This window comes from Chanodichthys erythropterus, chromosome 14 (assembly GCF_024489055.1).
Source record: "Chanodichthys erythropterus isolate Z2021 chromosome 14, ASM2448905v1, whole genome shotgun sequence".
NCBI lineage: Eukaryota > Metazoa > Chordata > Actinopteri > Cypriniformes > Xenocyprididae > Chanodichthys > Chanodichthys erythropterus.
The window spans coordinates 10,581,999-10,609,919 of NC_090234.1; the positions used below are offsets into that span (position 1 = coordinate 10,581,999).

At 38.3% G+C, this 27,921-nt stretch overlaps 1 protein-coding gene across 2 annotated transcripts; it reads left to right on the forward strand.

The window, feature by feature from the left end:
• Positions 1–425: 425 nt before the first annotated feature.
• Positions 426–27,708, forward strand: LOC137035898 (sacsin-like). Of its 2 annotated transcripts, XM_067409682.1 has the most exons (8): positions 426–453; positions 885–938; positions 1,517–1,604; positions 1,710–1,821; positions 3,564–3,710; positions 14,101–15,529; positions 15,630–15,718; positions 15,823–27,708. In XM_067409682.1, the coding sequence occupies exons 2-8, from the start codon at positions 904–906 to the stop codon at positions 26,667–26,669; spliced, it is 12,747 nt and encodes a 4,248-aa protein (XP_067265783.1). In that variant the 5' UTR covers positions 426–453; positions 885–903; the 3' UTR covers positions 26,670–27,708. The 2 variants fall into 2 exon arrangements, with proteins under 2 accessions (XP_067265783.1, XP_067265784.1); XM_067409683.1 differs by lacking the exons at positions 426–453; positions 885–938; positions 1,517–1,604; ... (1 more) ...; positions 3,564–3,710; positions 15,630–15,718 and having other exon boundaries at positions 15,386–15,529.
• Positions 27,709–27,921: the final 213 nt, after the last annotated feature.

Here is a 27,921-nt window from a genome sequence, read left to right on the forward strand (position 1 = left end):
GTTTCGTTTTCGTAGTAGACAAACGTGATATTAACGTTTTTTTGACTACTTAAAGAAAACATACCAGCTTGGTATTTTCACAACGTTTTTAAAACGTTTTATTTTGGTTACATTATTTTTTTATTTTAAAAAACGTTTTTAAAACGTTTTTAAAACGTTGTACTACAACATTACCTAATTGCAACCAAAATACAACGTTGTGAAAAGTTGTAAAAACGTTTTGTGTTTGCTGGGAGTTTACGTTAAAAACAGTTTTGTTTTGTTTTTGTATGAAAACTGGTTTATTTGACAACTCATTCATTGAACTATGAAGGAAGGAGGAGTGTAAGTTTCGTTTTCGCTAAACAGGATCCTTCTAGTGAACAGAAACCTAGAGAATCAGTGAGCGTTTATCAGTCTCTTTCTGGTCACTCTGCTCTGGGTTCGAGAGGACAAGCATCAGGACCACTGACGGTAGGAGATAACCGCCTGCAGAAGAAGGACTACTGAGTTTTTGAAGATTATTAATATAATATATTAATATAATACTAATGTAGTAGGCTATAATATAACTCAACAAATAACATAACATAAATGTATTTTTATTTAAAAATAAAGAGGGACATGGGATATAAATGGCATTTAGGTTTTTTTTTTATTATTTAGTGCACATGAATATGCCTCTTTACATAAGCTTCTTTTTTAAAATGTAGTCCATAATTGTTATTATATTATTTTAATAGAAATCTTATGCATTAGAAAGCATGTAAGCAACTTAATCAGAGATTAAAATGACTATTTTCAGCAATTTTAGGTAGGCTAATTTACCACAGAAATATAACAATTTGTACTACTGGTTTTGCTGGAGAATTTGTACTACTGGTTTTGTTTTCCTCTTCACACAGGAGAATGTAAAGAAGCACAATGAGTTCAGCATCGAGGCAAAAGAAGAAAAAGAAGTATGTGGTTTTATTCACTGCATGTTTTTGTAATGATTATGTTCAGTTTATGTTCCTGTTTGACTGTGTTCCCTTTGTTAGTTTGTCTCTGTGGTTTTTGATTGAGTTCAAATGTGTTCCTGGTTACGTTAATTATCACTGTATGTATTTAAGCCCTTTTTTCCCTAGTTCAATTGTCCAGCATCATCATTGTTATATTGTGGTTGTGTTATATTTCCTGTAGATGCTCCTAAGTGTTCCTTGTTCGGATTTATTACAGACTGTTTATTGTTTGTTTATTATCTCCTCAGAGATAATGCGCTCATTACAGCCACATTGTGACAGTTTTATGCTCTACCCCATAACTAATATGGTGGACTGTTAAAGTACACTGAGAGTCATCAGATAATGCATGTTTATGAAAAAAGCTAATAATGCTATTATGTTTTACAAATTATATGTTTTAAAAATGATCTCAGGCATACTAACAATTAACTTATTAAGCTGATTTTGTATTTAGTCTATTACACAGTGAACCTTGAATTTGCTCTGTAAGCGTTTTGTACAGTTTGTGATAAACTTTCCATTGTTCAATGCAGAAATAAATTTGGTGCGACATCTCCACCGTTCATTGATTACCTGAAAGAAATTTTGAGAAGGTACCCAGATGGAGGACAAATATTGAAGGTAAGCAAAAAAAGCATTAAATATTAAATATTGCATCATTGTCAAATGGTGTGTATCTTATATCTCATCGTATCTGTTGATAATATTTCTGCTGTATCATATCAGGAGCTGATACAGAATGCAGATGATGCAGGAGCTTCACGTGTGGTGTTTATTCATGATGAGAGGCATTATGGGACTCAGAGCCTGTGGACTGAAGAGCTCGGACAGTATCAAGGTATTTGTGATGTAAACACTGGGAGCAGATTTAAGACGTGGTCATGTTACGTAAGCTTTCTAAATTACTTTAGAGCCAACAACAAAGATATTACACTATAGGACTTTGCATTTGTCCTCGTTCACAACCATGAAAAGATTTTCAACTATACCTTCTGCTTTTTTCTTTCTTTTCTTTTTTTTTTTTTTTTTTTAAATTGGAAACAAGATTTGAGTTCTGAAAGTTTTCTTTTGAGATCATGGAACTGACACATTCTAAGTAATCTGAGTTGTTTCATTGTTTTGAGTTTTATGAACTTGTTTCTTTTAATTTAGACAAATTTAACTTAAATTTCCCAGCAAGCTTTGCCATGACACTCAAAAGGGAGAATAAATACTAAAATTTAAAATACTTAAACATAATACTAAGCATTATGTATGTTTTTTTGTGTGTGTGTGTTCAAGATTAATGTTAAATGGAGGATTTAGTAGTGTTTAATGCTTTAAAGCTATGATTATTTACCAATTAGCATTTTCTGAGCTAAGTATGAAACAAGCTTAAATGAGTTAAGATTACATGATCATTTTAAGAGCAAGTAAAATGTATGAGTAGATAATTGAAATCTGCCAGTTTTGCTTACATAAAATTTGAATTTCTTAACTTAAAAAATGTGATGTAACTGATGACCAACTTATTCAGGTTTACAGTGTATGTGAACATATCAGTAGAAGTGGGTTAAGGCTCAATTGAAGCTCTGTAAATGTTGTGAATATCATTTTGCATGGGAACAAATTATGTGATTGTTGACTGGACATTAATGATAGCTGGCAGCTTAGCTTAGCCTGACGAGGTCATACTCAGTTCTAGTCAGAATATGAGTCTGATACTGCTCCATTGGGCTTTGATTATGGGGGCGTATTTCAACCGATCCAGGAAAGACCTCAATTGGATAGACCTACAACCAATCAGAGCTACAGAGTAAGTGACGTGACGCATCACTTAGTGTTGCGCGACGCATAGTTGTCAACAGAACTCAACTGCACACATGCTGGAACTAGTAGAAGATGAGCGTAAACAATCTTTGCCGGTGTTGTAAAAATAATTTAAGTATACACGGAGTACTTGCCAATTAATTCGCTGTCGATATCTTCTATAACGGACGCGATGGCGGAATCTACACATCTCAGTTCTTCAACAACAGCCATCATTGTTGTAAACTAACCCAAGCGCTCTTTGATGACGTGGCTGATTACATTTCTGGTGATAATCTGTCAATCATCGCCCTGACAATGTGATTGGTCCGAACAGTTTCTGTTCGGGCATAATTACTCCTCTACGGATCGAGTCCAGACCGAACTTCCCAACCTGAAAATGTTGTGGGCGGGGCTAAGTTCGGCTGGCATCCAGGCTAAGCTTAGCTGCTAGAAGCAACCAAAATGATAAATTAGACTAACTTTTCCAATTAAAACTGCCATCTGTGCTTCTCCTCTTTTTTAAAAAAAAAAATCCCCAGTCACCACTACTGTATCTCAAAACTGTTTGTTTACTTTGGTACCAGTTTGGCTTCAAAATAAAATAAAATGAGCTGAAAATAAGAGCATACAGTACATACAGTATGGGAGACATAACTCATTCTTTCTGCCATGACCAGTCTTTGACCAGATACTGAAAGTCTTTACTGTTCTAAAGGCAAAGTGTGTCATTTTTTCAAAGTTGTTTGTTCATTTTTGTGTAATCCGCTGTTTGTATCTTTGATCTGGCAGGACCTGCTCTCTATGCCTTCAATGATGCAGCCTTCACAGAGGAAGACTGGGAGGGAATTCAGAGAGTTGGCAGAAGCATCAAGCAGGATGACCCAACAAAAGTTGGGCGATTTGGGATCGGCTTCAACTCTGTTTATCACATTACAGGTGAAGTACATTATAATAACAGATTGGCTCATTTACCATTTGGGTATTCTTCTAAGTGTTTGCTGATTAGAAATCCTACACTATCGCTTGTTGATTTATGTAGCGCTGCGTTAATATCACAATATCTCAGTTCATTTCTTTTTAAATTATATTCCACTAGGGCTTGGCGATACAGATAAAAAAATTATCACAATATAATGTTTCATATTGATCGGTATTGATAATTATTAAAAAAAAAATTAGTAGAAAAAAATGTTAGAATTTAACCAATGCATTTTTAATTAAGGCAAACAACAAATAATTTTTAAAACAATGCAAAATAAAAATGTAAACTAAACTTTCTTATATTTTATATGAAGATTAAATAAATAAGTGTTAAAGAAACTTAGAGCTGCACAATTCTGGATAAATTGAGAAACTTTTTTTGTTTACTTCAAACCGAGATCACAATTCTAAATGTCAACCAAACAAAATAACATGTAATTTGCTAGAAGTTCTTACAAAATAATAATTGCTGCAGTATATTTTAAAAATGTTAAATATATTAGAATTAATTATTTTTTAAAAATTCTGTTTGGATGTATGATTCATTGACATGCCCATAAATACTCTTGTTTCATTACTGGATGAATCAGTGTATTTGAAAGAATCTGTTGAATGAAGATTCAACCTCAAATACATTTTTTTAACAGTCACTTGTCGCCACCTGGTGGTGCAACAATGTAATCGAAAAATGAGTCATTTTCAGCACGTTCAAGTTTCTTTCTAAAGCTGATTTGCTCTATTTTGATCGATAACATAGACATTAGTGTTTTATCTAAACTATAAACTTGTATCTCAGTACTTCTGTGATAATTTGAATATTTTGTAGCACAGAAATAAAGATACTGTGTGTGCTTGAGAGTTGTTCATGCAACCGAACTTCATGTCTGTTTACATTTTTATGCATTTAAGTGAAACTATATCGAGAGTTATATCGAACATTTTTTCTATCGTTATCAATTAAGATGTACCGTCGATAAATATCAGTAGCGTTTTATCGCTCAGTCCTATATTCCACATATGTAACCAAAGGTACTAATGATCACATGTGATCTTTGTGTTGTATTTGAATTCTTAGATTCCTAATGGTTAGCATGCTAACAGATTTGCTTGCTAAATTAGCCCAGCTTACACAAGTTACTACCAAAGCAAACCTCCATAGAATGATGTGCTCACAGTAATATCATAATAATTCTTTTATAATTTTATTATGATGTTAAATTGCCAGAGGGTAGGTTATATGTTTAAAGTATTATTATTGTAGGCATCACAAAGGAAATATAATGGGCCCTATTTTAATGATCTAAGCGCATGGTCTAAAGCGCATGCTGCAGATTCACTTAGACAGTGTGTCTGAATCCACTTTTTCTAGTTTAAGGTCAGGGAAAATGGTCAGTGCACTAGGTGCATAGTCTAAAAAGGTTGTCCCCATTCTCTTAATGGGTAATGGGTGTGTTTTGGGCGTAACGCGCAATAAAACAACCAGAGTCTCATTTTCCATTCCCTTTAAAAGCCAGTTGCGCTCACACCATGGCGTAATCACTATTTACAAAGCGGAATTTGCAAGCAGAAAAACGTCTCGGTTATGTATATAACCTTAGTTCCCGGGTAGGGAACGAGACGCTGCGTAAAAACGCTATGGGAACGCCTCTGCGTGATGGTGAAGGCTGCCCGACCGCCTCATAAGCAAGTGAGATAGCCTCGACCACCCACTTGCTCATTCTCTGCTTAGCTGGTAGACCTTTTCTTGGTGCACCAAAACATATGAACAGCTGTTCATCTTTTCTCTAGTTGGCAGCTCTATGAACATATGCATCCAATGCCCGTACTGGACATAGCAGATTTAACTTTTCCTGGTCCGATGACGTAAACGGAGGAGGACAGAAGGCCTGCAGCATGATAGGTCTCGCAGTATTAGTGAGAACCTTTGGAATGTATCCCGGTCTGGGATGTAGAAATGCCTTCACATTGCCAGGCGCAAATTCTAGACACGATGGAGCAACCGACAGGGCTTGAATGTCTCACTGATGATTTTCACACCAAGAAGTGAAAAATCTCCACTTCAGAGCGTAAAGTTTCCTCGTGGAGGGAGCTCTGGATTGGAGTATGGTCTCAACAACCTCAGTTTAGAGACCGGAATCTATGAGACGTGCCCCCTCAGAGGCCACACCCACAACTTCCATAACTCCGGGCGGGGATGCAGTATTAGACCGCCCGCCTGAGAGAGAAGGTCCTCCCTGACCGGAATCTCCATCGGAGACCCGTCCAGGAGAGAACCACACTTTTCTTTGCGTTTAGTCTCAACCCCAACTTTTCCATATGAGCGAGAACAACACCTCGATGTTGAACCGCCATCTGCTCTGATTGAGCGAGAATCAACCAATCGTCTATGTAGTTGAGAATGCGGATGCCCCGCATACCCAAGGGCGTCAGTACCGCATCTACACACTTGGTAAAAGTTCGGGGTGACAATGCTAGGCCCTCTTTCCAACTCCTCGGTAGGGGAAATATGGATAGCAACGCTCTGTCTGGTGTTGTCTGCGCGAGAAGTTCATACCTGGCCTCGGCTGCTCCCGCCAGCAGCCATATAACCGTGCTTTCTCATACCCACACATTTTGATGTAAAATATATAGTATGAGAAAAAGTTTATTCCACAACCCCAACACCTCAGTGTGGAGGTCGGAAAAAACTGTAAACCTCTCGCGGGAGATTGAAGTGGCAAGTCTTCAGAATCTCCCATAGCCACGCTAACAACATTCAGCTCCTCAGAACTAGACGCCATTAACATGACTGTATCCACCGGAGAGGAAGAAACCGCAATGCGTGCTTCCTGCCCTGAAATAGATACTTTTTTTTTTTTTTTTTTTTAGATGCAGCAGGTGAAGGCAAAGATAGGGCATGGCCCGTCTCAAACCTCTCTGATATATATCCATATTCGAATCTCAAGACCTAAGGCGCCGAACTGCCTCGGCAGAAACGGGACCCAAGCCCTGAGAAAAGCGAGCCGAGCCACCCTCCTCAAAGAGAGCTCGGCGGGAGCACAACTCTGCTCGCAGTGCACACAGGCAGCCCCCTCGAGAGCTGCCTGGGCATTCCATGTGTATCATTTCCCGGGATAAATGCGGGCAGGGATGAACAAACTTCCTGAAATTTTGTTCGCTCGCCATAATCACAAAAGATAGAACAGACAACAATAAATAGACAGGACAAATCACACGTTAGCGCTTGCTGAAGACACAGAAGCTGAATGACAGTGTTTTCGGGCTGGCTTTATGGTTCCTGGTCAGTGACGTCACCCGCATATGACGTTCCGTCTCCTGATTGGACAGATTGCATACGTGCTTCAGACGACATCACGCAGAGGCGTTCCCATAGCGTTCCCAAAGCTTCTGTAGTGAGGAAAGACACTGCTCGTGCACGAGGTTAAAGCGTGTGAACAGACCATCTCCGGGAAAAGCAGGATTCCACCAAAGCATTTTTATCTTTATGCACAAAATAATAATCTTTTACACTGTAATCCTTTTATTTTTAATATTTGGCATGTTTGTGTGCTGCTGCACATCCCTTTGTGTGTAAAAAGTAGGGCTGCAACAAACGATTATTTTGATAATCGATTAATCTACCAATTATTGGAACGATTAATCGACTAATCATCGATTATTGCACTGATTAATCAGTACTCTCTGTTCGATTATTCCACTAGCAATTAGTTACTGAGAAGTACTGAATTATACTTTAATAATTAAAACAAGAAAATCACTTCATCTTTTGAAAGTGTATTTTTATTGAATTTGTTAAAACATACTGTTAAAATGACTGGTACTGAGACTGTACAAGTCTGGGAATTGTGTTAATAACTTTTTAATAAGAGTAAAAATATGAATATGTAATATTGTGCAAAAAGTTTGGAAAAATGCTCCTCTCTAGATTTTTTCATTTTTTTCTTTTTACTAACTATCAAGTTTATGGACATTGAATGGCTTTTCTGAGGTAAATGTAACATTTGTTTGCAAGCTGTTTTATTGCAGTCTTTCTGCGTTTGAAACTCTGATTAAGTGAGTACATTAGAGATGGATTCATTTCAGTTAATTGTTCTGTATCTTTCAGCATACTTTTGATGTTCATTCATGTTTATTTTGTGCTGTAATAGCAAAAAAGAGGAAGAGATAATAGGTTCACGTGCTGCTTGACCTGAGGCGCTACAGCGATCTGTCACGCCACATTATCGTCAAAACCACATGTATTGTTTGAATCCTGTAGTAAAATTGACAGAATTTAAAAGTTAAGACTTTCTTTCATATCAAAGGTAACCTGATTTGTCTTATCTGACGGCGCGCAGTCTGTGTCCTCTATGCTCTGCGATGCATCTTTTACTGTGTGAGAAAATGGACCTGTGGTGAACACTGAGTTTGAATGAGAGATGGTGGCCCTGCATGACAACATTTTTTTTTGTTATGCTAAACGTTATGTTTGTTATGTTTTAAGCTGTTAAACTCCCACATTGTACGGGTTCAACTTCGTTTGCACTATGCACTCCGAAGCGCTGTGTCTTCTTCTACTGGATTTGATCCAGGAGGGCTGCATTACAGTATTCCACTGGTCAAACTGCGTTATTGCAGGCCCTTCAAATAGGTCATATGAGATCAAAAGACCATTCGACAGCAAAAATATTTGTTCACAATTTTTTATTGTTGACGTTGTCGATAATGTCGTTTCAGCCCTAGTAACAAGCAGAGTATACGTCAAGTCAAGTCAAGTCAAGTCACCCTTATTTATATAGCGCTTTCTACAATGCAGATTGTGTCAAAGCAGCTTTACATTGATAATTGGTATATAATTTTTCCTTTTAAAGAATAGTGTCAATGCAGGCAGATCAAAAGCACTGTTGAATAAATGTCAAGGATACTGTTGAATATCAAATGTCAAGTCAAATTAAATTAAATTAGGGCTGCACGATTAATCGTATTTTATCACGATAACGATATCTGCTTCTCTCGATTGATTTTAAATAAACGTCATGATATTGGCCCGCCCTATGAAAATGAACATAATTTGGAAATATTGGAAGTAATATTAGGAATTTCGCTGTTTTATCTTTTGAAGTTCCTAAAGGTTTTACCAGTTTTCATAATGTTGATCAGCTAGAAATGATTTTTCTTTGCTTTACGAATTTGCCGGGCAATTTGAATCTGGTTTGTCTTATTGGAAACAAATTGTGTTGCTTTAAAATCTAATGTGAATACATATTACAAAGCGCTCACCAAAACCATGTTTTGTATTGATTTACCATCTAACGAAGTTATCATAGTTGGTTAAATTTAAGTCTTTGTGCCACCTACAGGCCTTTTGGGTGAAGTGTAGGTTGGTAAAGAACTTGCAAAATAGCCATAGTTACATTACTCTTTTGATAGAATAAACATGATTAATAATTGTGATTATAATTTTGAGGAAACTGTGGCACTGGCTGTCGTGTTGATGATGTCTTCACAATGGATGATCTAGTCGACTCGATCTCTGCTGATACAGGGCTGCTTTGTGGTCGTGTCAAGGCACCGGTCCTCGGTCTCATCTGGAAACGGCCCCGAATCCGATTGACTACGGTAAACCTCGGGATAAACAGAAAGACTAATATTAGCGTAGATGCCATTCTTTTTCTGATGTAACGAGTACATCTGGTGTTATAGGAAGTGTTCCCGGTTCCGGCTGAACTAATTTATGCAGCCTAATAATCCTTTAACGGATTTGAAAATATAAATATATAATGTGTTATGTGTATGCCAGGTTAAAGAGATGCGTTTTTAGTCTAGATTTAAACTGACAGAGTGTGTCTGCATCCCGAACAATGCTAGGAAGGTTGTTCCACAGTTTAGGTGCCAAATAGGAGAAGGATCTACCACCTGCAGTTGATTTCGATATTCTAGGTATTATCAGCTGGCCTGAATTCTGAGATCGTAATAAACGTGAAGGACTATAATGCATTAAGAGCTCGCTTAGGTACTGGGGAGCTAAACCATTTAGTGCTTTGTAAGTAATTAACAAGATTTTAAAATCTATACGATGTTTAACAGGAAGCCAATGCAGTGATGACAGAACTGGTCATACTTCCTAGTTCTAGTAAGAACTCTAGCTGCTGCATTTTGTACGAGCTGTAGTTTATTTATCAAGCGGGAGGAACAACCACCCAGTAGAGCGTTACAGTAATCTAACCTTGAGGTCATGAACGCATGAACTAACTGTTCTGCATTCTTCATTGAGAGCATATGTCGTAGTTTAGATATATTTTTAAGATGGAAGAAAGCGGTTTTACAGATGCTAGTAACATGGCCTTCAAATGAAAGATTGGTATCAAAGAGCACACCCAGGTTCCTAGCTGACGACGAAGACTTAACAGAGCAGCCATCAAGTGTTAGACAATATTCTAGGTTATTACGTGAAGAAGTTTTTGGTCCAAAAATTAGAATCTCTGTTTTTTCTGAATTTAGTAGTAGGAAATTACTGGTCATCCAGTTTTTTATATCAGCTATGCATTCTGTTAATTTTGTGAATTGGTAAGTTTCGTCAGGGTGTGAAGAAATATAGAGCTGAGTATCATCAGCGTAACAATGAAAACTAACGCCATGCTTCCTAATGATATCTCCCAAGGGTAGCATGTACAGAGTGAAAAGCAACGGTCCTAGTACTGAGCCTTGCGGTACTCCATATTTAACTTGTGATTGATATGATATCTCATCGTTTACTACTACAAACTGATAACGGTCAGATAAGTATGATTTGAACCATGCCAATGCAATTCCACTAATGCCAACATAATTTTCAAGTCTATTTAAGAGAATATTGTGATCGATAGTGTCAAATGCAGCACTAAGATCCAGTAACACTAATAGAGAGATACAACCACGATCTGATGATAAGAGCAAATCATTAGTAAATCTAATGAGAGCAGTCTCAGTACTATGGTACGGTCTAAATCCTGACTGCAAATCCTCACAGATATTATTTCTTTCTAAAAAGGAACATAGTTGCAATGAAACTGCCTTTTCTAGTATTTTTGACAGAAAAGTAAGATTTGAGATCGGCCTGTAATTGACTGATTCTTTAGGATCTAGTTGTGGTTTTTTAATAAGCGGTTTAAAAGTTTTTTGTACGTATCCTAATGACAAAGATGAATTAACAATATTAAGAAGGGGATCTATGACTTCTGGAAGCATCTCTTTCAATAGCTTAGTTGGTATAGGGTCTAACATACATGTTGTTGATTTTGATGATTTAACAAGTTTAGACAATTCTTCCTCTCCTAAAGCAGTAAATGAAATGAATTTTTCCTCAGGGACACTACAATGCAATGTCTGACACGATACTGTAGTAGACGGTTGCATGGTTATAATTTTCTCTCTAATATTATCAATCTTGCAAGTAAAGAAGTTCATAAAGTCGTTACTGCTGTGCTCTTTGGAAACATCAGAAGTTGAAGCTTTATTTCTTGTTAATTTAGCCACTGTATCAAATAAATACCTAGGGTTGTGTTTATTTTCTTCTAAGAGTTTTGAAAAATAGGCAGATCTAGCAGTTAAGGCCTTTCTGTACTCAATCATTTTCTCTCTCCACGAAATGCGAAATACTTCTAGTTTTGTTTTCTTCCAGCTACGCTCCATTTTTCTGGCTGCTGTTTTTAGGGCCCGAGTCTTCTTACTGTACCATGGCATTGGATTAAATTCCTTAATCTTTTTTAAACGCAAAGGAGCGACTGAATCTAATGTGCTGGAAAAGACAGAGGCAATAGTTTCTGTTGCAATATCGAGGTTTTCTAAGCTGTCTGGTATGCTAAGGCGATGAAACTGAACAGGAAGGTTATTTATAAAGCGATCTTTAGTGGTAGAAGTGATGATTCTACCATATTTATGGCAGGGAGGCAGTTTAGCCTCTTTAACTAAATGTAGTATACACAAGACTAGATAATGATCTGAGATGTCATCACTCTGCTGCAGAATTTCAACGGCGTCAATATTGATTCCATGTGACAATATTAGATCTAAAGTATGATTACGACAATGAGTGGGTCCTGACACGTGTTGTCTAACACCAATAGAATTTAGAATGTCCGTAAATGCCAATCCTAATGAGTCTTTTTTATTATCTACATGGATATTAAAATCACCAACAACAAGGACTTTATCTGCAGCTAGTACTAACTCTGATAGAAAATCAGCAAATTCTTTAATAAAGTCTGTATGGTGTCCTGGTGGCCTGTATACAGTAGCCAACACAAATGTCAGCTTACATAATGTTACGTAAAGCACCATCACTTCAAAGGAATTATATTTGAAAGACTTTTGACTAATACTGTAAATATTACTATAAATTACAGCAACACCTCCCCCTTTGCCTTTCTGTTGAGGATTGTGTCGATAATCATAACCTTGAGGGCTAGACTCATTTAAAGTAATGTAATCGTCCGGTTTTAGCCAGGTTTCTGTCAAACACAGCACATCTAGATTATTGTCTGTGATAATATCATTTACAATAAGTGCTTTTGAAGAAAGTGATCTAATATTTAACAATCCAAGCTTCATCATTTGTTTATCATTATTATCTCGATTTTTTATTTGTTGAACATCAATTAAATGTTTTCCATTAAATGGGTTTGGAAGTTTTTTTGTTTTTATTAATTCGGGGTACAGACACAGTCTCTATGTGATAATATCTAGGTGCAAGAGTTTCTATGTGTTGGGAATTATCTGACTTCTGTAACGTGAGGCAGCTAGCAGACGGTCGGTTTAGCCAGTCTGTCTGCTTCCTGACCTGGGACCCAGTTTGTCATGTTTCAGCTCTAAGACTATGTGCCATATTACTAGAGAGAAGAGCAGCACCATCCCGGGAGGGATGAATACCATCTCTTTTCAACAGGTCAGGTCTGCCCCAAAAACTTTTCCAATTGTCTATGAAGCCTATATTATTCTGCGGACACCACTTAGACAGCCAGCCATTGAGTGATGATAATCTGCTAACTATCTCATCACTCTGACGAACAGGAAGGGGACCAGAGCAAATTACTTCTCCTGACATTGTACTTGCGAATTCACACACCTCTTTAATGTTAATTTTAGTGATCTCCGACTGGCGAAGTCGAACATCATTTGTGCCGACGTGAATAATAATTTTAGAGTATTTACGATTAGCATTAGCCAGCACTTTTAAATTTGCTTTGATGTCAGGTGCTCTGGCTCTGACAACGTGCGTTGTGCACCCGCATATAGGTGCATATTACTAACCAAACTTTAATTAACAAAACAAATATTGCGCCATTGACTTTAGACCAGGTTTCAGAGGGCCCTATCATACACCTGGCACAATGCGACACCAGGCGCAACGCAAGTGTTTTTTGCTAGTTTCAGCCTGACACAGTTATCATTTTCACGTCCTGTGCCACGTTGTTTAAATAGCAATGCATTAACGCCCACTTGTTTGCCATGGGTGTGCTGGTCTGAAAATGAGGTGTGTTCAGGTGCATTGTTGGCACGTTACTATTTTGAGGCAACTTAAATAGACTGTGCCATTGACCAACAGAAACCTGGTCTAAAGTCAATGGTGCAATATTTGTTTTGTTAATTAAAGACCGCGTTAGTAATATGCGCCTATATGCGGGTGCACAACATGCATACACTCTGATTGTTACACACACAACGACGCGCAGCAGTACACAAACATGCCAATTATTAAAAAGAAAAGGATTACAATGTAAAAGATTATTATTGTGTGCATAAAGATAAAAATGTTTTGGTGTAATCCCGTAGGTGGTCTGTTCACGCGTTTTAACCTCGCACAGATCCGTTTCCTCACTAGAGAAGTTTTTCCATTGAGTTTTTCCACTTGCAAATTCTGCCGCGTGCAAATGCGCCATGCCGCCCAAAACACACCCATTACTAATTAAGAGAATAGGGGACCAAAATATCGGACTTCCTGTTGGTCAGAGCTAATGATTGTAAATTAGAAAGTTTGGTGTCTGTAGGTTAAATTAACCCCCCACTTTTTTCAGAAGGTGGCGCTATAGAGGCCCTCCTTCCTGCCCGTTACTGGATTACAATCCTGACAAATGAGTCAAGATTTCTTCAAGATTTTAATGTGTGTGCCAATTTTCAAGAGTTTTTGAGCACATTAAGGCCCCCAAAAAGCCCTGGATGACGGGAAAAAAAAATTCTCCTTAGAAAAACAAAAGGACTCTGTGCCTCAGTGGCTTGGGCCCTAATAACTGACCCTCAGGGTACAGAGTCAGATTCTGACATGGGAATTGGCACAACACTGGGAACGTTAACACTATATAAAATTAATATTATTATTATTTATTTACAGACTTGCCATGTGTATTCAGTTCTGAACACCTTGCCATTTTTGACCCACAAAAGAAGATGTTTGGAGATGATGAAGAAGGCTATCGATGGTCTTTGAATGACGATGAGGACAGAGAGAGCCTTTTGAACTTGAGAGATCAGTTTCAGCCCTTTCAAAGTGTTGTCAGTCAAGTCAACAGTTGTTCCTGGGAGAAGGTCATCAGCGAGGAGCAATACTTCAAAGGAACGCTTTTCCGTTTCCCTCTGCGTAATGAGCCTTCTGAGATCTCCGATAACTTGTATGACTCCAAAAAAGTTACACAGCTTTTTGACAGTTTCATAGCTGATGCAGACATCAGTCTTCTTTTCCTGAGAAATGTGTCATCCATTACTTTGCAGCATATTGACACCAATGGCTTCTGCAACAATAGGCTAAAAGTTTCAGTGTTGAATCAATTTGACACTGACCTTTCTCATGTCAAGCAGGAATCATTTGACAGAAAAATTTGTTTCAAAACGGCATCACATATTTCCCATCAAATGGAAGAAACAAGGTCCCAGTGGCTTGTGACAACTTGCCTTCTGAAACAAGGATATAAACCAGAGATTGACTCTCTAGCCAGTAAGCTGAGCTTCTACCCTCAAGTTGATGCAGCTTTTCGAATAGATGACGACAGATCACTTTGCAGTGGGCGACTAAGTTGCTTTCTGCCACTTCCAAACAATGAATCAAACAAAACTGGGCTACCCATTCACATCAATGCTTGCTTTGGCCTGACAGATAATCGGAGGTTCATTAAGTGGCAAGAGGAGGATCAGAAGAATGATGAGTCTGCAAAGTGGAATGAACTACTTATAAAAGATATTCTTCCTCATGTGTATCTTTTGATGATCCTGGATGCCATTCAGTTATCCAAAAACTCAACCCTGCCTGCTGCCACTGTGTACAAACTTTGGCCTGACCTATCCAAGACTGTACATAAAGACAGATGGCATGAAGTTGCAACAGACACTCTGAAGGGTCTAATTGAGGACAACATCTTTCACCTTGCCGAAGATGAAAAAATCTGGGTGTCTCCCTCAGATGCAGTTTTTCCAGTCAACAATATATGTAGTGACACAATGTCTGCAATATCAAGATTACTGATTGCTGAAGGAGAGAACCTGGTCACACTCCCAGAACATGTTTTGAAAGATGTTCAAGAAATCTTCCCTGAAAGTGATACCTTGACATGGGTGACTCCGTCTTATGTTAGAGATGTCCTTCACAGAAGTAAGGCTGAAAACCTCAGTAAAGATGACAAATACTCTCTTCTTGAATTTGCTCTCAGTGATGAGAAGTACACAGAACTACAAGGCCTTAAGCTTCTGCCTCTCAGTGATGGAACCTTCACTTCATTTAGCAAAGGAACGCAGGACACTGTTTTGATCGACAATGAGAAGTTTCCAAGGTAAGGTGTGATATAATTGTCTCTTTTCTTCTTGAATTCTTTAGTGTGTTTATATTGTGTTGTCAAAGTACTAATCAATAATCTTTTTTTCTTTGTTTAGAACATTGCTGCCATTTTGTAAAGAAAGATTTTTACCCAATGATCTGAGCCAATTTTGCACTATGCAACTAAAAAAACTAGCAACAAAGAGTAAGAAAATTGTTTAATATATTTAATAGTGAATGCTTATAATAATATGACATTAATATTACACGTTTGTGAAATTTGGTCTCATTCATTTCACTTTTTTTCAGGCACATACAACATAATCAATTTGGATGCTAATCATGTTGTTGCACTCACCAAGAAGCATTTACCCATCGACTGGAAGATATCCCATGGTCATGTGACATGGAAAACAGCAGAAAATCATCATCCACCAAAGAGCTGGCTAGCTGAATTCTGGAAGTTTCTTAGCACTGAATTGGTAGAATTAAACAGCTTTATTGACATACCTTTAATACCACTGGAGCCACTACAGAGTTCAGGCAATTCTGTATTGTTAGCAAGGTTGCAGAGTAGCACAACTTTGATTTTTCAGAGTAGCACAGCGTCTAGCTTGTCAGATCATGTTCAGAAAGTGTTAAGGATGGTGGGGTGTACAGTCATAAAAAGAGATGGGTGTCTTAGACATCATGACATTGAGAGGTATGTTCTTCCAACTTCACCAAGAAGTGTCCTACAAGTCTTTGTAAACTCACACAGAGATCAGGTCATCAAAGGCATTGCCTCTGCTTCATCACAGGAAAAAGAGGACTTGAAAATGTACCTCTCTTCTTTGGATTCTCTCTCAAATGCTGAAAAGAACTTGCTTTCCATGTTGCCAATCTTTAGAATGATGTCTGGGAAATATGTTGCAGTTCAATCAAAGCAAGCAGTTGTTTCAACCACCAATCCAGCCATTCCAAATGATCTGCCAATGCCTGAGACCATTGTACAGTGTGCAAATGAAGCTGAGCGCAGGCTTTTGACTCTTCTGAATATTGAACTCTTAGATGCAGCTAAGGTGGCTGTTCGCTTGGTTGACTGCATTGAGGCAGCCTCTATCAAAAAAAATGAGGAACAGACAGTAATGACCTGGATATTGAATAATGGTAGCATTCTACTCTCACAAAGTGAGCAGCTGCTCATGAAAACTAAAAGTCTCAAATTTATTGAGACAACTCATGGAGAACACAAACGAACCTCAAACGTTTTTGATCCAAGTAACAGGACATTTCAGGATCTTTTTGAGGCAGATTTCTTTCCCCCACCTATTTACACAAAGACCAAGGAAATGCTTCAGAGTTTGCAACGCCTTGGCCTGAAGACAGAGCAAAAAGAAATATCAACAGAAAACATACTCCAAGTTATAAATCATATTGAAAATCTTTGTGACCACTCACCAGATAAGGCATTCAAAAAAGCACATACTCTTGTTCGAGTCCTGAATGAGAATGATTTCCTTTCAAAATTCACCAAGGCGCAGATAGAAGAGCTGAAGCAAAGGCAGTGGGTTCCCTGTGAAAATCCAAAGTTCTTGAATGGAAGCATTTGTAAAAATCCTAAGAGAGGTCTCTTTAAGCCAGCTGAAGTAAGGGATTCAAAGTACTCTTCAGTTGTTGGATATGCAATGCCACTTACATCTGAGCTAACAGGACATGTCTGCAAAAATCTCGGACTTTATGATCCCCCTCCTGCTGAAAAAGTCTTGGAGAACCTATCTGCACTGAGATCAATAGTCAACCCAAATTCAGATTTTCAGTTCAAAACCAAGCTGCACAATATTTACACATTCATGCAAGACAACATGAGAAATTTCACAAATTTATTGGACACAAAAAGCATCCCCTGGATTTGGAATAAAAGTGAGTTTGTTTGTCCAGGAGATATAGTTTTAGCCTATCCACCTGAATTGGATCTAAGCCCCTACATCAAGAAAGTGCCTGAAGAATTTTTGCAATATGAAAACCTGCTAACAAAGTTTGGTGTGAAGAAAACACTGTCCGATGAGGAGATTGAAGACATACTCTGTGACATAAAACAAAGAATTGACTGCAGGTGTCCTCCTTATGGAAAAAAGACAGAACTTAAAGTGTCAATTGCCATTCTTGACTGGATGCGAAAGAATGAGAAGCTTTTAAAAGACAGTACCCCTGTGCCTGTTATGGCACAAAATCAAAACTTTACTCTGCAGTCTTTGTCCAAAACAGTCTTCTGTGACATCAGTGCTGAAGGACTTGATGACCTGAAACAAGACAATGAGGAATTCTATGTCATTCATGAAGAAGTTCTACCCATCACTGCAAGATGGTTGAAAGTCCCATTCTTAAGTACTCGCATCTTAAAACCACAGTTCATACAAGCAGAGCAAGATTCCTTTGGTATAGAACAGTGTGGGCAATCTGAACCAATTACTCAACGAATTAAAAACATTCTTAAAGAGTATGATGAAGAAAGTGACATTTTCAAAGAACTCCTTCAAAATGCTGAGGATGCTAGGGCAACCACATGTAAATTCCTCCTTGACTTCAGAAAACACAAAGACCCCCCTGAAACACTCTTTGATGATGGAATGGCTCTATGTAATGGACCATGCCTTTGGATCTTCAACAATGAGTTTTTTTCAGAAGAAGATTGGAGAAACATTGTCAAAGTGGGGTCAGCATCAAAGGAAAAAAAGGTTGAGATGATTGGGAAGTTTGGGCTTGGATTTAATGCTGTTTACCATGTGAGTGATATTCCCTCGATTTTAAGTGGAAAAACCCTTCTCATACTTGATCCAAATGTCACCCATTTGGAAAAGCACATACTCAGCAAAGGAAACCCAGGAATTAAACTTGACCCATTCCAGGAACGACTGTACAAAAGGTTTCCTGGACAGTTTAAATCTTATGAAGGAATTTTTGATTGTGATCTGTCAGTGCAAAACAGCAAGAAAGCTTACAATGGCACCTTGATTAAATTACCATTTCGCACTCTGGAGGAAGCCAACAAGTCAGAGATCAGTTCAAAGGTATATGATGAAGAGCGAATTGGGAGTTTTAAAAATCATTTGACTGACAACTCGCAAACACTATTACTATTTCTGAAAAGCATTACATCACTGTCCCTTCAAATTGTCCCTGAAAATGCTTCGACTCCTCTGTGGAATGATCAGATTCAGACTCCTCTTAAAATATCCACAAAAGTTATGAATTCATTTCCTGTCTCGAATGACACACGTTTCCAAGAGGTCGAGAACACCTTCAGAAATGGTGATATCAAATGCCACAACATTACTGATGTTAACAATGCACACATTGTTAAAATAGTTCAAGAGCACTCAGAGAAATCCCTCACCCAGTACTGGCTTTTGTACTCATGTTTTGGGATGCATGATTCTTTGCAAATGTTTCAGAGAAGAAATGAACAAGAACATGCTTTTTCTTTTCCAATTGGAGGTATAGCTGTACCTTTGCATAGAGATGCAAAAACTAACGCATGGTCTCCTGAGGAAAACCTCTTTGGCCAGGCTTTTTGCTTTCTTCCTCTTTCAATTGGGACAGGTCTTCCAGTCCATATCAATGGAACTTTTGCTGTTACATCTAATAGGAAAAGTCTATGGGAAAAAGGAGTGAAGTCTGAGTGGAACAAAGCTTTACTGAAAGATGCCATAACCTCTGCCTACATTACTACACTGCTTGAGCTGAAAAAAATGACCCAAAATGGACATATCCATAACTATTCCTTTCATACATTCTGGCCTAACACACAGAAGGTAAGCAAAGCATTTTTACCCATGGTTGAGTCATTCTATTCAGCAGTTGTGCAGAATGCCAATGGCAAATCTCTGGAGCTTTTCAGCAATGGACAAAATTGGTGTTCAATGGACAATGTGAGATTTTTGAATCAAAAAATCGAGGGGAACCGAGTAATTCGAGACATTGCATTGAAAGTGCTATTGAGTTTGGGAGCTTCATATTCCAGTGTTGTTTCTCTTCCATCATGGGTAAAACAGAGTTTCATCGATTGTGGCTTCAAGACAGAGATCAAACAGAGAACAATCAACTGGCCTGAGTTTTACAACATTGTTTTTAAGAACTTGAGTGTTGTGAACACACACAGCAGAAATACTCTTGTGCTGAATGCCATTGACTTAAATGATCCTGCTGTTGATGACCTACTGAAAAGTTACCCTTGCATTCCAACACAGAGTTGTAAGAAGCTTCAATTTATCAAGCGACTTGTGAATCCTTCTGGCAAAGTGGCTTGTTTGTATGAACTTAAGGAAGGACGCTTTCTTGAAGGAACAGCAAATGACTTTCTCTCACCAAAAAGAATTCAACGACTTTCAGATTTGGGAATGCTGAGTGACCGCCTCCCTTTAGAGGACATCATAGAAAGAGCAGGGAAGATATCCAGTGTTTGGCAACAGGATAAATCTAAATGCCATAAACGTCTTCAGTGCCTGTTGGAGTCAATGAAAGACTCCACAGAAGATGTGAATTCTCTGCACTGGCTCTCACTGTCTCAAATACCATTCCTTCCTGCCGTAGTTCCTTTAGTTCAGCAAAACAAGAAGACCACTGTTCTTAAAAAACCCTCTGAAGTTTACAGTGACATTTGTCACAATTTAGTAAGCTTGACTGGATTCACAGTTGATCATTCAAACCTTCAAATACACAATTATGATCCAGTTCTGCAAAAATTAAGAGTACTGACAAATCCACCAGTTGAGACTGTGCTTCAGCAGCTGTTAAAAGCACACCAACACTGCAATGCATTTGAAAAGATGGCTCTTTTCAGCATTGCTCAGTCTTGCTATGAATATCTCAACAATTACTTGTTGGAACAAAAAGATCCAAATCCCATTATTGGCCATGCAAAATCATTTCCATTAATTTTCATTGAGGATCATTTTGTAAATGTGAGGTCAGTGGCCAGAAGTGAAGAATTTGAGGAGAAACCATATCTCTATGTGCTTCCAGCCATCTTCTCCAAATTTGAGAGGCTCTGGGACTGCATTGGTGTCAACAAACATTTCACAAAAGAGCAATTTGTTGCTGCACTTAATGAAATTAAGGCTTTATATGGATCTCAACCTCTATCCACGTCAGACCTCCATAAGTGTGTCACAATACTCATGAAAGGTCTATACAAAATCAAAAATGAAAGGCTTACAAACTGTCTCATACCTGATAAGAGAGGTGTGTTGGCATCTTCTAAAGAGCTGAGATTTAATGACAGCCCATGGATGCCTGTTGCAGCTGGTGTCAAGCTCACCCATGATCTGATACCTCGGTCTGTGGCCTGTCATTTTGGTGTAATGACAACAAGACACCATACTCTGAAGAGTCATTTAGTCAGTGGGTTTCCCTTTCATGCCGAAGAATTTGGACAAACTGAGAAACTAACTGTCCGAATAAAAAATATAATTGATGCATATCCATCTAAAAAGGACATTCTGAAAGAGCTCATTCAAAATGCTGATGATGCACAGGCAACAGAAATTCACTTTGTGTGGGACAAAAGAAAACATAAGACAGAAAAGATATTCGGCAAGAAATGGGAACTGGTTCAAGGACCGGCTCTTTGTGTGTACAACAACAGAACATTTTCTGATGCTGATCTGCAAGGTATTCAGCAGCTGGGGGAAGGAGGAAAACATGGTACTTTAGGGAGAACTGGAAAATATGGACTTGGCTTCAATTCTGTGTATCATCTGACAGATTGTCCATCTATCCTGACCGGTGACAAATGGCTCTGCATTTCTGATCCAAATCTAAAATATGTGGAAGGTATAACAAAACAGTCCCCAGGCTGCAAGTTTTCAATTGATGATGAATTAAAAAAATCTTTTGAGGATGTTTATCATACCTTTCTTCCAGAAATGTTTGCACTCAATTCTGGAACAATGTTCAGGCTCCCTCTCAGGACAGAGGAAATGGCAGAAAAATCTGAAATATCTAGACATACAGTCACAGATCATGACATCAAGGAACTTTACTGTGCCTTGACTGAAGACCCTGAAGGACTAATTGTCTTCTTGAAGCACATCACAAAAATACAGTTCTTGGAGATCAGTGAAGATGGAAAGGGGAAAAAAAGTAATTTCCTTATTGAAAAGAAATACACAGAGAAGAGCATGGTAAGCAAGGAAAACTTTCACAGACATGTTCGAGAATCCCTTATGTCAGGAACAGCAGAACCCTGCAAAACCATCTATGGCATGCAAATCTCATCTGGAAATAAGCAAAGTCAGTGGGTCATTGCAGAGAGCTTTGGCTTCTCAAAACAAATCGATAATCAAAATAACAAGCAAGATCATTTTAAAGTTCCTCAGGCTGCTCTGGCTGCATGTTGGAAAAGCTCATTTAACCCATTTAACACATTTACTGGCAGGGCATTTTGTTCTTTGCCCTTACCTGGACAAACTGGTTTACCAGTCCATGTGAATGCAAATTTTGAAGTAGATTCTTCTAGACGGGACTTATGGAAAGAAGACGGTGATAGTCTGAAAACAGAGTGGAACAAGTCACTGAAAGTAAACATCATTTCACCACTCTATGCTGACCTCCTGTTACGTCTGTGTTCAGTCATGAAGAAAGATACACCTACAGCTCTTGTATTCCTCAAGTCACAGCTGGAGTCTTCTTGCCTTAATTACTTTCCATGCATTTCTCCAGGAGTAGACAAAGTCTGGCATGAGATGATCCAAGAGGTCTATAAATCAATCAGCCAACGTGACCTTCCTGTGATACCCACTGTACATGCTGTTTCTGAGTCATCACATCATTCTCAACAAAAATACACAGTTACCTGGTGCAGTCCATCTAAACCAGATTCAGAAAATTGTCCATATTTTACAACTGATGACTATGAAGATATTTTCCAAATTTTTGATGACATCGGGATGAAATTAGTACCAAACTCTTGGAAAATTAATGAAATAAAAAATAATTTCATAGGAGCTGGTGTGAATGTGACAGAAGTCAGTGCTTCAACAGTGATGCATTTCTTAAAGCAAAGATCACTGAATGACCCTTCCCAGACAACTAGTGATTTGCCTTTGCCCATCAACCAGACATGGATCAAAGACAAAAAAAGATGTTCAAAACTTCTGAACTTCTGCCTGACAAATGCCGATGAGAAAAATATCCATGACCTCAATGGGCTCCCTCTTCTCCTCACGCAAGATCAGATGTTAAGAGTCTTTGACTCTAAATCCCCAAATCTGATATCAAGATTTAGCAGTCTTTTCCAGGGACATCAGGAAATGTTTGCAGACGGTGATGTCAATAGAAATCATGTCCAAATTCTGCGTAAGGGAAATTTTATTAAGGACTTAACAATTGACAGAGCAGCAACATATTTGAAACCAGTACTTGCTCAACTGCTTAGTCAGTCATTACCTGATCAACAGTGCCAACTTTACAAAGCGGAGACAGAGATGATCAAATGGCTGAAAACATTATGGAGCTTCTTTGATGATCAAGAGAAAAGCAACCAAAATGAAAATCTGAATGTCTTCAGTGAGATAAAGAAGCACTTTGAAAACAGCCCTATCTTACCAGTAATCTGCCCCAGTCAAAATAATGCACATTTCTTACAAACAATGGAGAACATATCAAAAGTGATTCAGCATCAAGATGAAAAAATAGCTTCCATTCTCATAAAACTGGGGTTCATGAAATTAGACATTAGCTTTTTCTTTGATGTCAGAATTGAGTTCCGTCTCAAGTATATGTATTCAGAACTTCTGAAAACAGGAGACAGCAGTGCTGTTTTGAAGCAGGTTTATCATGTACCTCATTCACAGTTTGAGAAGCTGTCTAAAGATGAATATGTAGATCTTCAATGCTTTTTACAACGTGGGATCAGAGATTCCAATAACAAGAGTCAAGATGTGTGGATGCTCAAGTCATTGCCCCTGTTTGAGTCAATAACTGGAAAACGAGAAAGGATTGATTTACACACGATATACATTCTGAATTCTAAGCATCAGGATGACTTTCCAAACTTGTACCAGGTTGATGGATGTGACAGTATTTTCCTCAAGCACACCTGGGTGAACCAAGAATTGGCAGAACATCTAAACATACAGACTCTAAATGATTTAGAGTTCTGTGTAAAGTTTATTCTTCCTTCTGTGCACATGATGAAAGAGGCCAAGCTTCTTGATTTAATGCGGTTTTTAGTGGAACTTGTACCAGTGGACCCCAGGGTTGTCTCTGCATTGAGAGATGTCAGATTTATTCGAGACATCCATGGCTCTCTTCAGGTGGCTTCATACTTCTATGATGTCAATGTACCCCTTTACAAGGTAATGCTTCCAAAAGAGAGATTTGTGCCAAAAACATTTTGGGAGATTTTCAGAGATAAACATACTGAAGCTAATTGGCTTTTAAAGGACCTTGGATTGAAACATGAAGTGTCTCATGAGGAAATCATTCAGTTTGCAAAACAAATTGAACCTGAAACAAAAGACAATACTCCTCTAGATGTTCTTAAGGAAAGATCAAAACTTTTGTTCAAGACAGTTTTGTCAAAGAGTAATGATAAAAACTCAAATTTACTGAACAGTGTTGCTAACATTAAATTCATTTTCCCAATGGAAATTCAGCAAACACTTTGTGATTATCATAAGGCCTTTGCTCAAGAGAGGGAGGTTGTTGCAATCAGTGGATCACTTATTGACAGTGATCACCATTATCTGATATGGACTTCTATGCCAATCCTACCTTCAGAACGCTGCTCTTCACATCTCATAAAGAAAATGAAGGATGTCGGAGCCTTGGAGACTCCACCTCCTGAACAAATAGCTGCTAACCTGAAAAACATCTGTAGGTCTCAGTGTCACAGTGACACATTGCTGGAAACAAGAAACACAGTATTTAGCAAATCATACGCATACCTACAGTCAATAAATTTCGATGCCTCTCTGTTCTCAGACCTCCCCATTATCTTAGTGGAAAATGGGACAGAACTTGTGAAGGCCAAACAGACAGCACTTGTGCTACATCATGATCTTGAGTTTAGGCCTTATTTGTACCGCATTCCCCCAAATTACATGAAATTTGAAGAATTCTTCAAAAAGATTGGTGTAAAGGAGAGGCCCACCATCGATCAATATATCACTGTTCTTCAAGAAATCTATTCTGATAGTTGTGACAAAGACAGCCTTCAGGCAAATCAGCAGAAAGCTGTGAAGCGTGTTGTACAACAGCTGTTTTGCCTGCTTAAAGAGGAACAGGACAAAACCTCTTTCCAAAATGACCCACTTTATCTTCCATCAACAGATGGAAGACTCTATGAATCCAGCACTTTGTTTTTCAATGACACAGTCTTCCAGCCTGCAAGACTTGAGGGTCCTTTGGAAACCAAGCTGAAACTGCTGGAAAAATTAAACTGCTGTCATCTTGGAGATGATCACTATGAACATCAAACATTGTTGCAGTTCCTTCCCCAGCAAGTTAGCCCGAAATTTCTCTCAGATGTAATTTCTGAAAACCTGGAGGAAGCAAGTGTCCAATATTGTGATGAAGGGGAATGTGAATTCAGTGGCTGGTTTGACAAACACTTGTCTTCTGCTGCATTTCTTCATGGACTAGTCTGTCTCATCAGAGAAGACAGCAAAGGTGAGGTTTCACAGTCTGAAGCTGCAGGAAAGTGTGAAGAAATCTTTTCTAAGATTCAAATTATCTGTTGCAAAACACTTCAAACTGAACTTCTGTTAAACTATGAGCCACTTGAAGGTAGTAAGGCTGAAACAGGTGTTTATGTGAAAAAACATAAAGATGAATGCAGTTTCTACTTGAAACACAATAATGACATGGCCCACAAAGTAGTAAATGAAGTTAATATGTGTCTTACTAAAGAAATCAATGCTCTTCTAAAGAACTGCCTGACCATCTCAAGCCTTCTAGTGCTTGGGCAACTTCTGCTGTGTGATAACATGGAGGATGTTGAGAAAACATTGGAAAAGCATGGCATTCATAACAGTGGCCACAAGGAGGAAGGACACAGTGCCTTACCGAAACCTGGATGTCGCATTCCTGAAGAATGGCATGACTGCCTTGATATGAACTTCCTCAACAACTTTGAAAGTGGAGAGTATGTTGGCTTCAGCAAGGACGAATCTGGTGAATATTTCTATGCCATTGTTATCAACCGACTGGATGATCCACTTGGACAATTGAGACAATTTCCACCCAGATATAAAATACAAGTTGGCAGTGATGACTTCATTGAAGTAAGTTCACTTGACCTTTACAAATTTAAACGAGAAAAAAAGACAACTGTGTCAACAGGGTCCACTTGCACAGATATAGAACGTCTTTTGACATCCAGACCTCCACCCAAAGCAGTCTTTCCAGAGACATTTGAAGAGATCAAAAGAGAAATTGATCAAAGCTTAAATGAAATCTGGAATATGTCAAGTGAGGACAAACAAAAAGCCCTTAAACGTCTTTACCTCCGGTGGCATCCAGACAAAAACCCAGACAATGAAGAACTTGCCAATGAGGCATTTAAATACCTGCAAAACAGAATTGAGGAACTACAACAAGGGAAAACTGCACATAGCACATCCTCAACCTGGAGAGACTTTCGAGATTTCTATGACACGTGGAACACAGAGGCACGAAGCCACAGGAGGGGACGCGAGAGGTTTTATCAGAACTACTCTAGAAGGCATTATAACTTTTGGTCATACCACAGAGAAACTCCAAGGCCAAACAGAGGAGAGGCAAAACGCTGGTTTGAACAGGCTCAATGTGACATCAGAGCAGCTCACAACGACACTGGAGGAGATTGCTCAGAGTGGTGTCTGTTCAAGGTGCATCAGGCTGTGGAAAAGGCCCTGATAGCAGCAATGTACAACAAAAGTGGACAGCATCCCAACAACTGCTCAATAACTAGCCTTGCTCAGCAGGTGTCCCATTACAGCTCACAGCTGACTTCTTTACCCAACACTGTGAGACAACTGACTGAACTTGGTGTTGATGGCAAAAAAACCCAGTATCCGAACCATCACCAATTTCCTCACATTCCAAACAAGCAGTTCAGCCTTAATAATGCCAGACAGGCAGTGGATATTGCAACAAAGCTTTTAGAAAAAATAGAAGAATACATTTCTTGAAATAGCTTAAAACTACTTACAATGTTCTATTGAGATGATCATGAGGATCTTTTTAAGTAACAATGCTGATCTTTTTATTATCAGTTTAGTACTGCTACTATACATACTGGAAATTCTTAATTCTTTGTAATCATGTTTTGTTAATTTTGGTTCTGAGTCTGGTTCTCCTCTTGCTTACAATTATATGCAACATTTATATTATTGTATACTGGACAATCCTATAGCAAACAGTAGAGTAATGTCAAGGTCATGTGTTCGATTCCCAGGGAATGCATTAAATAAAATATGTCTTGAATGCAATGTAAGTTGCTTTGGATTAGCGTGTTTGTAATATGTGCATTAAAATGACATTAGAATCAAAATTTTATTGTCAGTAATTTAAAAGTATGGTTTTTATTACGAAATATTAACAGAACTCAAAAGCTGTGTCAACCAAATACTCACTAAATGACGACAAAAAAATAATAAAAATTGAACATTAACAGACACACAATCATTCTGCGATACTGATGCTGTATGTGCTTTACAATTGAAACTTTGATTTGAGCAGCATCAGGTTTCCTCCATGCCACTGCAAAAACCATGCCAAAAGTATTCATATGTTTCTGGTGTCCCAGTAATATCTTATTACAAATTCTGTACATAATTACTGCAGGCATGCCACCTGTCCTTTATGTAATGAACACAATAAAAAGAAAGCAAGCATTGTTAGAAGTGGTCTATACAGTACTGGCCGGTGTACAGTGTGTATGAAATTACAAGCAATTATCACTCTTTAACACAGTAATGAAATAAAAGCCCTCACCTGCAGTGGTAAGTTTTTCCTGAAATACTGGTTCCATCTGTTTGGTAAGTTTTAATGAATAAATACTTTCTTTTCAGTCAGTAATATGTAGGAGACTAAAAATGTCAACTTGTGCAGGAATACAAGATAAACTAGTGGTGATGGTCATATGTCAAAACAACAACAACAACCCTGAAATGAAAAAATGCTGTAAAGGTAAATTTGAGCAGAAATATTTTTCAGATTGGGACTTGAATAAAGACCGATTTACGCATCGCCGTCACCTCCCTGTCATCATGTGGGTATAAGTTGCTTCCTGATACCATGTGCGCAAACACATATAATCTAAATATATAAACTATATATAACAGTTAGGTCTGGGCTTGCGTCAAAAGTGGGAGTGTCTTCCGGTTCGAAGTAAACAAGCTGGACGTGACACTCATTCATTCAACAGTTGACAGTCATTCA